Source organism: Pagrus pagrus, assembly GCF_965226575.1.
Source record: "Pagrus pagrus genome assembly, chromosome: 7".
NCBI classification, from domain to species: Eukaryota; Metazoa; Chordata; class Actinopteri; order Spariformes; family Sparidae; genus Pagrus; species Pagrus pagrus.
This window is the reverse complement of record NC_140191.1, coordinates 4839632-4854043: the sequence shown is the minus strand read 5'-3', so window position 1 is coordinate 4854043 and position 14412 is coordinate 4839632. Positions and strand designations below refer to the sequence as shown.

At 39.5% G+C, this 14412-nt stretch overlaps 1 protein-coding gene across 2 annotated transcripts; it reads right to left on the bottom strand.

The window, feature by feature from the left end:
• Positions 1–84: 84 nt before the first annotated feature.
• Positions 85–14073, bottom strand: nek10 (NIMA-related kinase 10). 2 transcript variants are annotated; one of them, XM_084356535.1, is made up of 36 exons: positions 13863–14073; positions 13555–13669; positions 13374–13434; positions 13122–13249; positions 11546–11641; positions 11371–11455; positions 11239–11280; positions 11064–11142; positions 10906–10973; positions 9802–9881; positions 9638–9724; positions 9154–9378; positions 8050–8189; positions 7485–7546; positions 7325–7396; positions 7155–7219; positions 6875–6977; positions 6596–6724; positions 6333–6470; positions 6180–6225; positions 5971–6092; positions 5565–5667; positions 5379–5454; positions 5125–5254; positions 4945–5015; positions 4128–4335; positions 3852–3939; positions 3694–3768; positions 3511–3556; positions 3296–3333; positions 3096–3196; positions 2867–2977; positions 2323–2428; positions 2019–2062; positions 1577–1632; positions 85–1346 (listed from the first exon to the last, which is right to left on the bottom strand). In XM_084356535.1, the coding sequence occupies exons 2-36, from the start codon at positions 13623–13625 to the stop codon at positions 1310–1312; spliced, it is 3189 nt and encodes a 1062-aa protein (XP_084212661.1). In that variant the 5' UTR covers positions 13626–13669; positions 13863–14073; the 3' UTR covers positions 85–1309. The 2 variants fall into 2 exon arrangements, with proteins under 2 accessions (XP_084212661.1, XP_084212660.1); XM_084356534.1 differs by having other exon boundaries at positions 13555–13658.
• Positions 14074–14412: the final 339 nt, after the last annotated feature.

Sequence of the window (14412 nt, the reverse complement as noted above, 5' to 3'; positions counted from 1 at the left end):
ATTTAATAATTAACTTTGCCAGAATCTGAAAAACAAAACAAAATATTTATTTTATGCATATGAAACATGAGAAACGATCACAGCTGCATTAAATATTGTTTATTCAGTAAAATATTGCATCTTTAAACATTCCTTATACAGGTGATACTGTCTAATCCCTTCTGGATCAAAGTGCATACGACGCGTCCCTTCAGCTTCCCTCCACAATGACAATGTACAGTGAATTTACTTACAAAAGGATACTTAAGATGTTAATTAAATTGAAAATTAAAGCAGTATTTCAAAGTGCATGTCAACATATAGTCTGTACAGCGAGAGTGGAACAAATTTTTAAAAATGGTCTGTGGTCAGTTTTCACTGTCCACCAAAGCTGCGGTCAAACAACTCAAACGAGATGCTGAATCAAGGTGAAGGTCTGGTTTCTTATCAGCGCCCTTAAAGTCAACTGAATGAGGAAATTTGGCCCGCAGCCATTTGAAACACACGCTGTGATACACCGTCCCGCAGTGAGGAGTTAAAACAGTCAAACTGCTGAGTCTGATCCTGAGAAGTTAAAGTGCTAAACTCAGTCGAACCTGAAATAACAAAACTGAGCGCTTCACACGAGCTGAACCCAGCAGATAGGAGATAAAAAGCTTTGATAGAGTCGAGGTTAAGTCAGTTGTTTCTGCGTTTCTCACGGTCTAAACCGACAGAAATGAACATAAATCAGCTTCATTACAAGCATTTTAGAGCTCCAACTAGTGATTATTTTCATCGTCGTTTATTTTCTCGTTATTTGATCAGTTGTTTGGTCCATAAAATGTCAGAAAATGGTAAACATTTGGATCAGAGTTTCCTAAAGCCCAAGATGACGTCCTAAAATGTCTTGGAAAAATGGATTTCCTGCTTTGTGACATTACATTTAATATCTTTGGAGTTTGGATTGTTGGTTGAACAAGACGGTCAGGAGCATATTTTACTGTTTTCTGGCACTTTATGGACAGAACAATTAATCCATTGAATAATAATCCTTAGTTGCAGCCTGACTGTGGTGATGTCAGCTTTGGTAACATGTTGCAGCAGCCATATGACAACATTAACTCAGCTAAGTCGTCAATAGCTTAAAGACAAACAAGCATGTTTTTATGTAGCATTTCCGTCGTTTTAAATAATTATAAATTATGTATAAAGGATGGATTTAAATTAAAATAGTTACATTTCTTGTGTACATACAGTATTTTTGTGAACTCAGGTTGATGCAAACGTCGCCACACTGGAAGAAGTTTGTGTTTTTCCAGCTGCTTCTGAAGATGAACATGGACGACGGTCACTTGTTGTCTTGGCCATTTCTTTTCTCTGCGATCCTTAATATGAACACAAAACATATAGAAGTTTATAACCACTGTAAGTTGTTTTCAATTTAGCTCTTTATTCAGGAGAAACAGTGACATAAGAACTCAAATAAACTGACAGCTGCCATATAAATAAAACACATCATGATTTTACCATAAAAACTGTGAAAACCTCATCTCTGTGATAATAAAACATCTGTTCAGTGATGAATAATGACTGAGTGTGAGTTGTCCTGGATCACCTGCTGTGTGTTTCCTCATAGTAGCTGCTCTCCTCCAGCAGCTCCTCCATGATCCCCTGAAAAGGAGCATTTGACCAGGAAATCACTTCACTGGTATCAGACAGATGTTCAATATGACTTGAGACGGAAATTAAAAATGAGACACGAGATCCAGCAGGACAAAAACAAAGCTGACACCTACCTGAAACATATCCAGAGTTTCAACGGTTGGTATATATTAAAGAAATGACTGAAAGGAATAATTTGATGTTGTGGAAATTCTATTATTCACTTTCTTGCTGAGAGTAAGATAACCGGACTTTCATTTCTGAGAACAGTATTGATCTTGTAATCTAACTCTCAGCTAGAATCGGTGTGACGTCGTGTGACTTTTCTCGTAAAGAATGAATGATAAAAAAATGTCAGATAAATCAACTCATCAATCGATCTCAGAGAAACTGACCTGCATCTGCTGATAGGTGACTCCATCTTTGAGGTTCCCGTCACCTGTTAGAAGCAGAGAATCAGACGCACATTCATGACGTTAAAATCTAAACATGAAGCGGTGAATTTGCAACATATGAGGCCAAAATCAGCTCGATGAAAACCTAGATCGATATCACTAAATGCCGAAAATGCACCAGAATACATCAAAAATGTTATTTGATTTTGTGTAAGAGGAGAACTGCCAAAGATCCTCCAGTATTTTGTGTTTGCCGTTTTGTACTTGGCATATAAGGTGAAGCTGCGGTGATGGTATCTCTCACCTGTACTGTCAGCAGCATTGTGGTCTCCTGTGAAGTGGTGGACCAGTGGAAACCAGTCTGAACTGGTTGAACCTGACTCCATCAGCTCTGGAGAAGCCTGGAGGAGCTGCAGCGAAACATGAAGCAGATTCTCATTTGACTTACAAAAAAACTGCAAATCTCTCACGAAGTATCTCAAAATAATATAACAGAAGTGGGACTGTACAGTTTGTTTCCTCATGAATAACTAAAACAAGGGAAAAGATTAGAAGAAAGATTATATTCCCTAGCTGAAACAATAGCACCATTTTTTCTTCTAATATAAACATGGATTTTAATTATATCAGATAATGCTAAAAGGTTTGACCAAATGTGTGACCGCGTTACTTAATTGGTGTATGGTTTGGAGCTAAAGCAATTGGCCCATTAATTGATCAAAATCAAAAGAAAAATAACTTTATGCCAAATGTTCCCTTGTTCCAGCTTCTCACATGTCAGGATTTTCTGCTTTTTGAATGGTTGGTCAAACAAAACGAGCTCAACTTTCACTTGAGAATGTACAAACCTTGCTGAGCTCCACCTTCAGGTTGTTTGAATCGCTCCCACAGTGGAACAGAGACTTTTTAAATCTTTCAACGACCCGTCGTTTAATGTTGTGGTGCGGTGCTGGTGGGAGCTGGACGTGAAAAAAAGATTTATCGTTGCTGTACCTCTGAAACGCTCCTTACATATGATTGACCAGTTTAAATTAAATTCAACATTGTAAAACCAGAGTAACTGTTGTATTACTGTACTTGAGTGATGTAAATAATCTTGTGCAGCTGCACGAGGAGCCTCTGAATGGGATCATCGATCTGCCGAACCTTCTTCTGGGAGACACAGATCCCTGCTGAACCTGAGGCGACAGTCAGCAAAACCAAACACATACATTTTATATATACTCTTTATGAGTCAACAATGAATGTTAAGCATTTCCATCAGGCTGAGACGGTACCTGGTCTTGATTTAATCTTTGCAGCAGCGTGATCCCCACTGGGAAACAAGACAACATTTAAATGCAGGCTCATAAATTGTGTCAGATGTGAACAAATTGATTTTGTCAAGTTGTGTCCGGGTGTTTGTGCATCTAGAAAACGTCTGCCTTCCTTTAAAAATAACTGCTTGTTACATCTCACAGGAATACTGATGATAATGTGAGTTTTCACTTACCCAGATGTAATTTGGTCAGGTGTAACACAGGCACTGGACTTTAAACCTTAAAACATGAAAAATAAGGGGAAAACAGTCACTTCTGGCTTTGAAAGACTGCCAGTTCAAATCCCAGACTTCCCCCCCTTGTTGACAGTGGACAGGAAAACTTATTTATCTTGGAAAAACAGCTTGCTGACTAACCGCAGTGTTTTCCTGTAATGGCCGAGGTGTCGATTTTGGTATCACAAGGTTCAACATCAACATCTGAGGCATCATCTAAAAACACAATAACATTTAAAATGACTTACAACATGTAATCATTTTGATTTAAGATCTTTCCCTGTCTGTTAAATGTGTACCTTGACTGATATTCTGCCCCCTGTGGTTTGAACTGGAGGCTGCAGAGGAGCGTGGAGTCGGACTTTCGGCATTTAATGAGGATTTTTCCTAAAAATAAACAAAAAAAAAAGTGCAGAATGTATTTTAAAAACCCTGCAGGGCATGAACTAAAGATATCAAGTTATTTACTTTTTTATATTTAATCACAAAAATAGTTCTTAGTTGCCTCTTTGGACAACAACAAATATCTAAATAGTCTTCGAGGACGTCCTTTCAATTCTCAAAATCCATTTAACCTGATGCAGGTCTGAGTGACAGCAGTTCCTCCTGCATTTGTGCCTTTCCAGGAAGTACTTCTGCGCTCGTTTCCTGTCCCGCTCTGCTCTTCTTTCCAGTGCATTCTGGGAAGTGTAGAGGCCGTCCATCAGCCTCATCATGATGTCGGAGATCCTGGAGCTGACGGCCACAACGTCGGGCCGCTGGTCCGCATCTGGACTCAAACACCTGACAGGACGTCCCATAACAGAAGAGATACTTTATGTGAGAGCAGTGAGTGACTTTTATATTAAATTACTTTTAATCTTTAACAGTAAACACACAAAATAATACTATAAATGGGTTGAAATGTATCACTGATGGACTTTTATTTAAACTGGCGATGTTCGCAATTAGTCAACTTTTTCTGTGCACATTTAAATTTAATATTGACATAATTTTGCAGTGATATGTCACGTCTTTCCTCAACATTTGAAAACAGTTTTTAATAAATGGTATTTGTTAACTTTTATTTAGAGAGTTGTTGTCATGTTTTACAGGACTGGCAATGTTAATAATGCAGTTTGCAAAGTGCCACACATTTCAGCAGTATTTAAAATTCAATTTGCTTATTGAAGAAAGTGATTACCAGTTTCAAATGGCTCTTATAATATACACAATATATTTGGGAGACGAGTTTAACATTATAGATGAAATTGAAACTTTTAGACTATTCGACGAGTCAAAGCTTAAACTTCCATTCAAAAGTTGTGAAGAACATCTGTAATTTTTAGAAACATCTTCTGCAGGTGCAACAATATAAAATGAAAATCAATCAATTTTACAGAAAAGTCTCACCATCCGATCATGTCTGTGACTCTCTCTGAGAAAGCTCCTTCTTCAATCGGCTCGTAGACGGCCTCGACGATCTACCAGAACAGAACAAGACACAAGAACAATAACAGATGGCAGAGACAAAACTATTTATAGTCCAAAATATGTGTTTGTGTGTGTGGGACGGTGTCTGTTGTATGTAACCTTGCTTGCCAGGGACAGCATGTTGCTGCTATAGAAAGGAGGCTGTAAAGCGGCCATCTGGTAGAGGATGCAGCCCAAAGCCCAGACATCAGCTTTCTCTCCATACGGCTCGTTCTTCACCACCTCTGGACTAACGTGCACACACACAAACATTGCCTGGATTTTAGGATATCTTTCTCCCAATATAGTCGATGACAATTAAAGTTAAAGAACTACTTTCCAACAAATAAATAGTCCTAATGAAAACTCCTCACCAGGAGTAAAGGATGGTGCCGACCACTGATGTCATCTTGCTGTTCTCCTGTTTCTGCTTAGCGAGGCCGAAGTCAGCTTCAAGAGAAAGACAGACACAGGTTCAACTTTCATTATAATACTGGACATGGAGGGTGATTGTGGATGGAGATGATGTGGTGTGTCTGAAGCTGTGAGCTACAACTCACTGATTGTGACTTTGTCCTTTTCGCCCAGCATGATGTTGTTTGGAGAGAGGTCGCGGTGGACTATTCTCTTTTCCTTGTGCAGGTACCGCAGCGCCAGACACATCTGAGGGACAGGATATACAGTATTAGTAATTAAGTTTCAAACTTTGGAGAGACTAAGATGTTTCCACTGAGCCAAAATGTGGAAATAATTTACATTGATATTTTAGGTTATTGGCAGTGAGCACAGAAATGGACCAAAACACACTGATCCTTTGGGAAACGGTCTTCTGCTGCAGTGGTTTCCCACTTTTTGGTCCACATTCCCATCTGATGAGTTCAAGTACGTCTTCATGTTCCAGCTGAGCTCATTTGAATTGTTTTAACATCAATGAATATATAAAAGTGATGAGGATTAAGTTGTTACTTGTATGAAAATATTCCAGATTCTGTCCTCTGTGAACTGCTGCTGCTTCTCCTTCAGAGAGCTGAAATGTTCGGCCAGCGGGACTCCTTCGATCAGCTCCATCACGATGTACAGCCTGTCTCCTGAGAAGAACAGTGTGATTCAGCTTTGAATTTGTGTTGTATTTCTCCCTGTGGCCTAAAGGAATCAGTGTAAATAATTATCCTCACCTTCCAAGAATGTCTTGTAATACTTCACAACGTTTGGATGTGTCATCTAGAGAGAAAGAACAAATCAACACATAAACAACGCAAAAAAAACAGCCGCGCTGGATCAGACAGATTATAAATTGACTGTCAGTGATTAAAATTGAAACTCTGTGCCTGTTCTTTGATGATCGAGAGCTCTGAGATGATTTTCTCCACGTTACTGTCTCTGGACTTCTTGTCTTTGCCAAATGCCGGGTTGTGGAGGTTCACCTCCTTCAGAGCCAGGAGGTTCTGGCCGCTCTGCTTTCGCACCTGTCATTGAGTATATTTGTTGTAACCACTTGCACTTTATATGAACCACCTGAAGCATGAGGTCACAAAGAAGCAAAATTGATCCAAACCAATGCTGCTGACTGCAGACGTGGTCACTTGTTTACCTTAAAGACGCTTCCAAAGGCCCCGGTGCCCAGATGGTCCAGTATGGAGTAACCATTGATGACTTTAAGGGGAGGTCGGTTCTGGTCCACAGCCTTGATGCTCTCTCTCAGACTGTCCAGTTCTTCTTCCTGCAGTACAAAAAACACAACACTCCATCCATTTGCACAGGAAATAACTCTCCATGACAATTTTATCTTATTTATTTATATTTATTTTAATTTCGCAGCCGAAAACCAGCTGAATGAACAGATGGATCCATTTAGAAGCTGTTCTCTTACAGTGTAGAGTGAAACTTTGGTTCGCAGTCCCTCATAGGCCCTGAGGTCCCGTACATAATGTCCAACGTCAATAAACAACTCAAAAAGGTCCGTGGGAAAGAGTCTGAAACAGATCAAAGATTACATAACAGCACTGGAGAACATTCAGAGAGATTTTCCACAACAGATCCAACAGTAGCCAAACTGAAACTGTTTATGCATGACATGAAGTTGAAGTTACATATGTTTCTTTCTAGAATAAATATTTAAGTGCGTGTGTGTATATATGCTGTAACATCACCTCTTAAACAGATGTCTGTTTCTTTCCATGCTGAAGAGAAACCGGAGGGTCCGAAATGCATAGCACTGCCAATAAACAAACACATTTATAATAATCATGTCACTTTCTGGTAGATACGCCATCTTCATTTCCATAATAACATAGTTTAATACTGATATGAAGTGATATACCTGTAAAGATGTGACCTTTGGTCCAGAGTTTTTCGGTAAAATCAACTTTGTGATTATATAGACCCCATTTTCCTAAGAAAAGATTAATCTAATTAAAGCATTTTAAAAAGTTGACTTGATATAAAGTTGTCCCGCTCGGTGAGTAAAGACTTTTCTTTACCTGCACAATGTGGTGAGCAGATGTGTCATCCAGACTGAGCTCAGTCAGCACTGTACAGCAGACTGGAAAATAGATTAAAGAGGAGAGAGCTCATACATGCAATCTTAGACGTCCCAATGAACAGCTGTGAACATTAACAACTCACTCCCCAAACCCCGGACAGAACAAACACTGGAAACAGTGATGCCGTTAAACTGTTACATTCAAAGTTTCTCTTCAGCTCTAACAAAAATGTTTTATTTTCTATTTGACAGAGGTGTCTTTTTATACAAACTAGAAACAAACAGAACATTCCCAACTTCCTCCAAAATCATAGAGACAGCAAGCGAACATTCAGTGGTCCGGATTGTCATGACAGGAATAAACTGTTTACATTCTCACTAAGTGATAAGACTCTACTGGGGGTGGAACTGACTGTACAGTGTACAACACTAATATAACTTTACTGGCCTTTAGCACCATCTTACATTATTAAAATTCTTACTGGTTGACTTCTATCTCTCAAGAAACCCTGCTGAAAACACATTATTTTATGCAGCGTGTGATAATTTGTCTGGTCCCTGACCTGACTGCAGGGCCATCGTGTTGTCCACCTCCTCCTGCGGGCTCAGCTCCTCCCTGACGTGCTCCCTCTGTATACGGCCGGCTGCGTTGGCGCTGGAGAGCGTCTCGATGGACGAGCGGTCAGACACATACTGCCTGTCACTGTAAGAGTTACTTTGTACATCACTACACTAAATAATGTACATTTTTAAATTGTTTATTATGTGCTCAAATTTACTGTAATCTTTTGACCTTGTGAAAGTAGAAAACCAGAAATCCTACACGCAACACATCTTTACATGTTATTGTAACCTGTTAGAATGTTTTTTGCATTGTCCCGGACAAATAACCTAATTAATAAATGGAATAAATAAAAACAACAGCTCCTTCTGTCATTTGTTTTGGCCTTAAAATGAAGCTTTATTACTGGAATGTTTTGTGATGCTAGTTACTCGGGTGTTAAAATATTGGGAGTTAAATCTGATTGTGTTTCGGTTGAGTGGGGAGCTTAAAGCCAGAAAGCTCAGCACCCACTAATCAACATCCTGCTGATACATCTTAGTAAATTTTGTGGTATGGGGCAGCATAAATCTTTTCAAATCGCAAATACTCTAAGATACTTCAGCGATTTAGTGTTTTACTTCCATAAAGTTGGAGGACTGAGATATGAGACAGCTTTTGAAAAAGAAGGATAGCCAAAAGTGATGCTGCAGATGCAGAGATGTGCTGACTTTTATATGGGTCAAGCTCTTCCTTCTTTTTTGTGACTCTTTAAATCACTTCAATGTGGACCTGCTGTAGCTTCACACAGTGAATATTCAGGGAAACAAAAGGACAGGTGGGTAACATTAACACAAGTAAAAGGTTTTGGTTGAAACATCAGTCAGTGAAGAGAGAGGCTGTTTTACCTTTGACTACAGCGATATGGCCTTAAAATAATATTGCAACATTTTTGTTTCAGTTTCTTGAAGACGTTTCACCTCTCATCCAAGAGGCTTCTTCAGAACTGAAGGGAGGTGAAATGTCTTCAAGACACTGAAACCAGTCCAGTCCATGAAAAATACAACTGAATTTATATGATTTAATCTAAACATTGAAAAAGCTTTAATTCCTCTGTCTCACAAACCTGTTGAGCAGTCGGAGAAGCTGCTGCACCCCGCCCCAGCTCCTGATCTCTGTCCTGGTGTCGGGGTCCTCACAGAGCTGGACCAGGACCCAGGCGACGCTCCACAGCAGCTTCAGGTGCTGCCCGTACAGCAGGCTGAGCAGCACCGGGAGACCCTCCAGCTCCCTCACCTGGTCCCTCACCTGCCACACCGGGGACAGGAGCCTCAGCAGCTCCGCACTCAGTCTGGAGGAAACATCAGGTTCAGTCCGGCTTTGCTTGTTTCCATGTTTTTATTGTGTTTGCTGATAATTCATTTTTTAACATCCTCAATGTGTCTGTGTACTTATGTAAGATAAAACATCATGATGAGAGATGAGATAAGCTAAGACTGGATGCAATTGTTTGTCTAGTTTTTTATTTAAATGGATGATGGTGCCCCCATCTTAGACACAACATGTTATCAAACAGTAACTTACTCATCAACACAGAAGTGTTTTCTAACCTCTTTGAAAGGAGGTCATATTCCTGCAGTATTATGAGCAGGTTCTCCACTATCGGCAGCTCTCCAATCTCCTCCTTGCATTCTGGGCTGCAAAAGAGAAAAAAAATCTTGCAACGGATGAAATCCTAAATGTATTTAATGCACTAAATGAAGTACTTGCTTACCTCTCAGCCAAAGTGGTAAGCGCCAGCAGGGCTCCCAGCAGGACGCTGCTATCTGTGGTGGAGAGGAGCTTCACCAGGGTCTATAAATAGTTTATTTCATTAGAGACCAGAATCTTTTCCTCAAAATATAATAAATAATGAAAATTTTTAATAATAAACTGGGCGCAGAGACCATCATGCTACATGAAAAGTGTGACCTAATATTGTCAGAAATTTGAAGACTGGGTAATCATTTGCAAACATTTGCACCCTGGAAGCTGCAAGGTTTGTTATCAACCATGCCAGCAACACAACTGACAATCTGGCTTTCCTAGCAACCATAACAGCTACAGTAGAGCTTAAAATGTAAGTTTTTCATGTGGATGACACAACAAGAGAGGTTGTTCATATGTAAAAGGTGTATCCTCAGTAGAATCCAATGTGTGGGACAGATTTTATTGTAATCTATCTGTTAGATTATGAGATATCTTGTACATACATATCACATTTCCACCTGTTAGTGGTCATGAATGGAAAAAAGCTCATATTGTGTCCATGTGGAAAAGGTTCATCCTCTTGGGAGCAGGAATGTTCTCAATGAATGCACAGCAATCTGTGCATAAAATGTTTTTATTTCTTGTGTAATTCCACTAACATTGGTAATGGTGGAAAGTCAAGATGCCAAATCCACCTGACTCATTTGCAGAACAGTAATTTTGTTATTGTAAAAGACACAAACTTGACAGAAAAACAAATGTAACTTGCCAAAACCATCTTGGTTCGTCTATCCACTGTTTCAGTAATCACCAACTCATGTTACTCTTTCTGCAAATGGAGTCTGGTGGCTTTAGCGAGCTGCTGTTTCTGCTTAAACAAAAAGGTCTATCTCTGTCGGGATCCTTTCCACAACTTTAGACCCTTTGAATAAAAGTCTGAGCCTGTCAGTGGCAAAAACAAGTGGCAAATCAAACAATATTTGAAAAAGAATATAAAAACTAAACAGAGAAAAACAAAAATATTCTCCATTTAAAATGTAGTGAGTGAGTGTTATGGCATAAAGGTCAGCTCAGACATAATTTGAATACCACATAATCACAGATAACCTTATCGCAACTTCTCACTCACCCTGTGAGCGCCGCTCTCTGTGACCCAGACCCTCTGATTCTCAACGGCAGACAGCTTCTGAAACATGTCTGCAGAGCAATCAGCAAACACAAGCGCTGATGAGATCGTACTCGAGGCTCACATCATCAGTTTCATGATATTGTCCTCAGTTTACTCACATGTCATGGTGACCAGCTTCTGCACCGCAAATGCCTGCTCGCCACAAGATATGTACATGGCAGTGACAGACTCCAGATACTGAGAGAGAAACAGAGCAGCGATGAGGATGACATGTGGATAAATCACAGAACAAAGCCTGTTTAGGCCTGTGAGAAAATCTTAAAGAGCATTTACCCCGGCAAGTAAATTGACACCTTGAAGTTGATGGAGGATTTTCTAAAAGGAAGCAGATAAAAGAGGCTTTTACACAGTGGAAGTATTCATACAGTAAAAGTTACAAATGATCGTTGGTTTTTCACGTTGTACCTGATGGTGGGGATCTCTGATCAATAATCGTAGGCAGATCAGAACTCTATGGACATTCTCAGGTGGTGCATGGTCAATCCATTCACTATACAAGGAGTAAATATTGTTAGTAATGTCAGCCTTGTGTGAGACAAGAGAAGAAATATGAATGTATTTCAAGCACACTGTATTTTACCTGCAGAGTCGGTTCTTGACCAAGGACATGAGGATGTCAGAGAACAGTGTACGCAGCGGGTGGCTGCTGAAACATCTCTGGTCTTTGTACGTGACGCTGAAAAATGAACAAATATATAATTAAGTGCAAAATGGTCTTATTTGATTCTTCAAACAGTTGATCTTACACATCAACTTCTGTGTACTACTGAGTGCGCGACAGTCCTTAATTTATCTCTTGACATGTACAATATAATACAGGTTGAATCATGGGTGTGGGAGATCAATACTCTCCTCACTCACACTTTTCTCCACGAGCCAGCTTAAAAATTTGGCAACGATTTAACACGGCTGTGAAAGGATTCTTCTTCCAACTAAGACTCAAACTGTTCCCCTTATTTAATGACCTGAAGATGCCCCTTTCAGCTGGATTACTGCAATGCTCTTTATTTGGGAATTAGCCTGTCGTCCGTGTCTCGCCTGCAGCTGGTGCAGATTGTGGCTGCTAGAAAACTAACTCTTACCAGGAAAAGAGACAGCATCCCGGCATTGGCTAAGGGGTCAAGTTTAGGACTGAGTTTTATAAGGGTTGATAATTTGTTTTTAAAGCTTTTAACAGCCCTCAGTTGTAGCGAAGGGGAAAGGGTGATTGTGTATTCACAGCGGCTGCCCTAAAGCTCTGGAGCAATCTACCATTTTCAATCACATGCTCCCCTCTGCAGACACTTTTAAGGCTAAAGTTAAGTTATTTGTTTTCTTAAACGAGAATGAGAGTGTTGTTAAGGTCTCATGTTTTTCTTTTTACTCCTCTGTGTTTATATTTTCCACCTGTTTCGCTCCTTATTTATCCATGTATGCGATATTACTTTGATGTTATCTATACTGCTTTTTGTTTTTCCCATGTCATGCTATTTTATCTGTTATTTAATTACACAGCACTTTGGTCGACCCTGGTTGTTTTTGAATGTACCTTATAAATAGATTTGATTTGACTTGATGTGATATTTTATATATTTTTATATTTGTGTATTGTTGAGACTTTTGGCTTCCTTGAAAGAAAATAAACATTTAAAATATATATCTATTAAAGTGAGATATAGGTGAAAAATGGATTGTTTGTATCTGTAACAAAACTCGGATATAATTTTCCCTAAAATTCCCTAAAAAAACAGAGTCTCAGTAAAATAAACACACTTTTATGCACTCAAAGAAAGCCCAGATGATTGTTAGTGCAGGAAAAAAGGGGGGTAATGAAGTAAATATTGAACTTTTGGATACATGGTGCAATTATACTGTTACATATGAATGAATAGGAGAAATTTGGACATGGACATGTTAACTTTACTAGTTTAGGAAAAGGCTTAAGCTTCAATACAGCTTCATTGTGAGTTTTGTGTTCTAAGAACTTAATTTAAGTTTCAGATTACATTTTATTGTGATTTTTTTTATTTTCAATAATCTGTTTTGACTTGCTGCACTTGTTTATGTGTTCTTTATAGTGCTCATATGTGACATCCTACTTGGCAATAAACCTGATTCTGATTCAGAGATGATAAGTGTAAAAAAACAAAAAAGAGTGACAGAAAATTGATTGAAACCTGAATTTCTCCAGTTCAGACACCTCACTGGTGATGTCGCTCTCACTCCTGTGTCTGCTGGTGTCTTTTGGAGGATGTAGGCCTGATCTGCTGGATCCACGTGCTTTACTGTGACTCACCGCTGCCGCCTGCAACACCGAGACTCTCATACCACAACATATACTGTACGCAGATATGAAGAAACATGAGCCGCTTTGTTATCAAAATGTCTAGACACATCGCCCCAGAGTGGCGTCATTTGTTGCTGTTCACCTCTTGTCTGGGGCTGCTTCTGGCAAGCAGGGACTGAAGCCTCCTGAGATCATGAGATGCCCTAGAAGAAGAAGAAGAAGGAAAAAAAAAAAGTCTTATCAGGTGATTTGTTTTGGGCATATCAGGAAAACACATTTGAAGTTTGGGAACATAACCTTGAGGCGGAGATGACCCAGCTTACTTGCTCTGGTTTCCTCTGGATCTCAGGGGCAACTTTTCTCCTTGTCTCACTTTTCTAACTGAATTGGACATTTTCAGCTTCCCCCCTTTGTTTCCATGAGTGACCTGTGGTTCAGCTTCAGACATTTCAGGCACATTATGACAGTTTTAGCTCGCTTACAGTAACTCAGACACAATCCAAAAGAAACATAGTTAGCTTCTGCTAGCTAGACTTTACTTATTTATGTGTGGCTAAAGGAAGCAGTTAAACTGAGCTGACCTTGTTTGTCAGGGCAGTTTTTCAAACAGACAAGTCAAAACGTCTCTTACCCTTCCTCCAACCGGCAGTAGATAGTTGTTTTGGACGGATAAATACGAATTTAGCTTCATTAAGTATCCTCAGTCCAATATATAGGTTAGTTTTTATTCTTGACACAGCAGACGCCCCTACATTAGCAAATAAGACAACACAATGCTCAGTGTCACTCCCTGTTCAACCAATCCAGGTGAGCAGTGTTAGAGAGTCGTGGTTGCTATGGAAGCAACGGACGCTACTCGCATTCCGTCGTCGAGTATTTAAACACTAAAATGCCGTTTGACACACAAACACAAACACAAACACACATATTGCAAATGAACTGTCATTAGTAATTTGAATGTGAGGAAATGGACAGGAATTTAATTAATCAACTGATGCTTCGTGTACAAATCACGCCCAGTTCTTCTTTAATTAAACCACAGGAGCAAGGGGACCGAGTGGAAACTGTAATTAATTCAGCTTTGAAAAAGAAAAAATTGTTCCACATAAAAAAAAAAAAAAAGATTATTACCATAGCGGTTAGTTATCGCGAGAACACAGCGACACTGAAAGGAATCACAA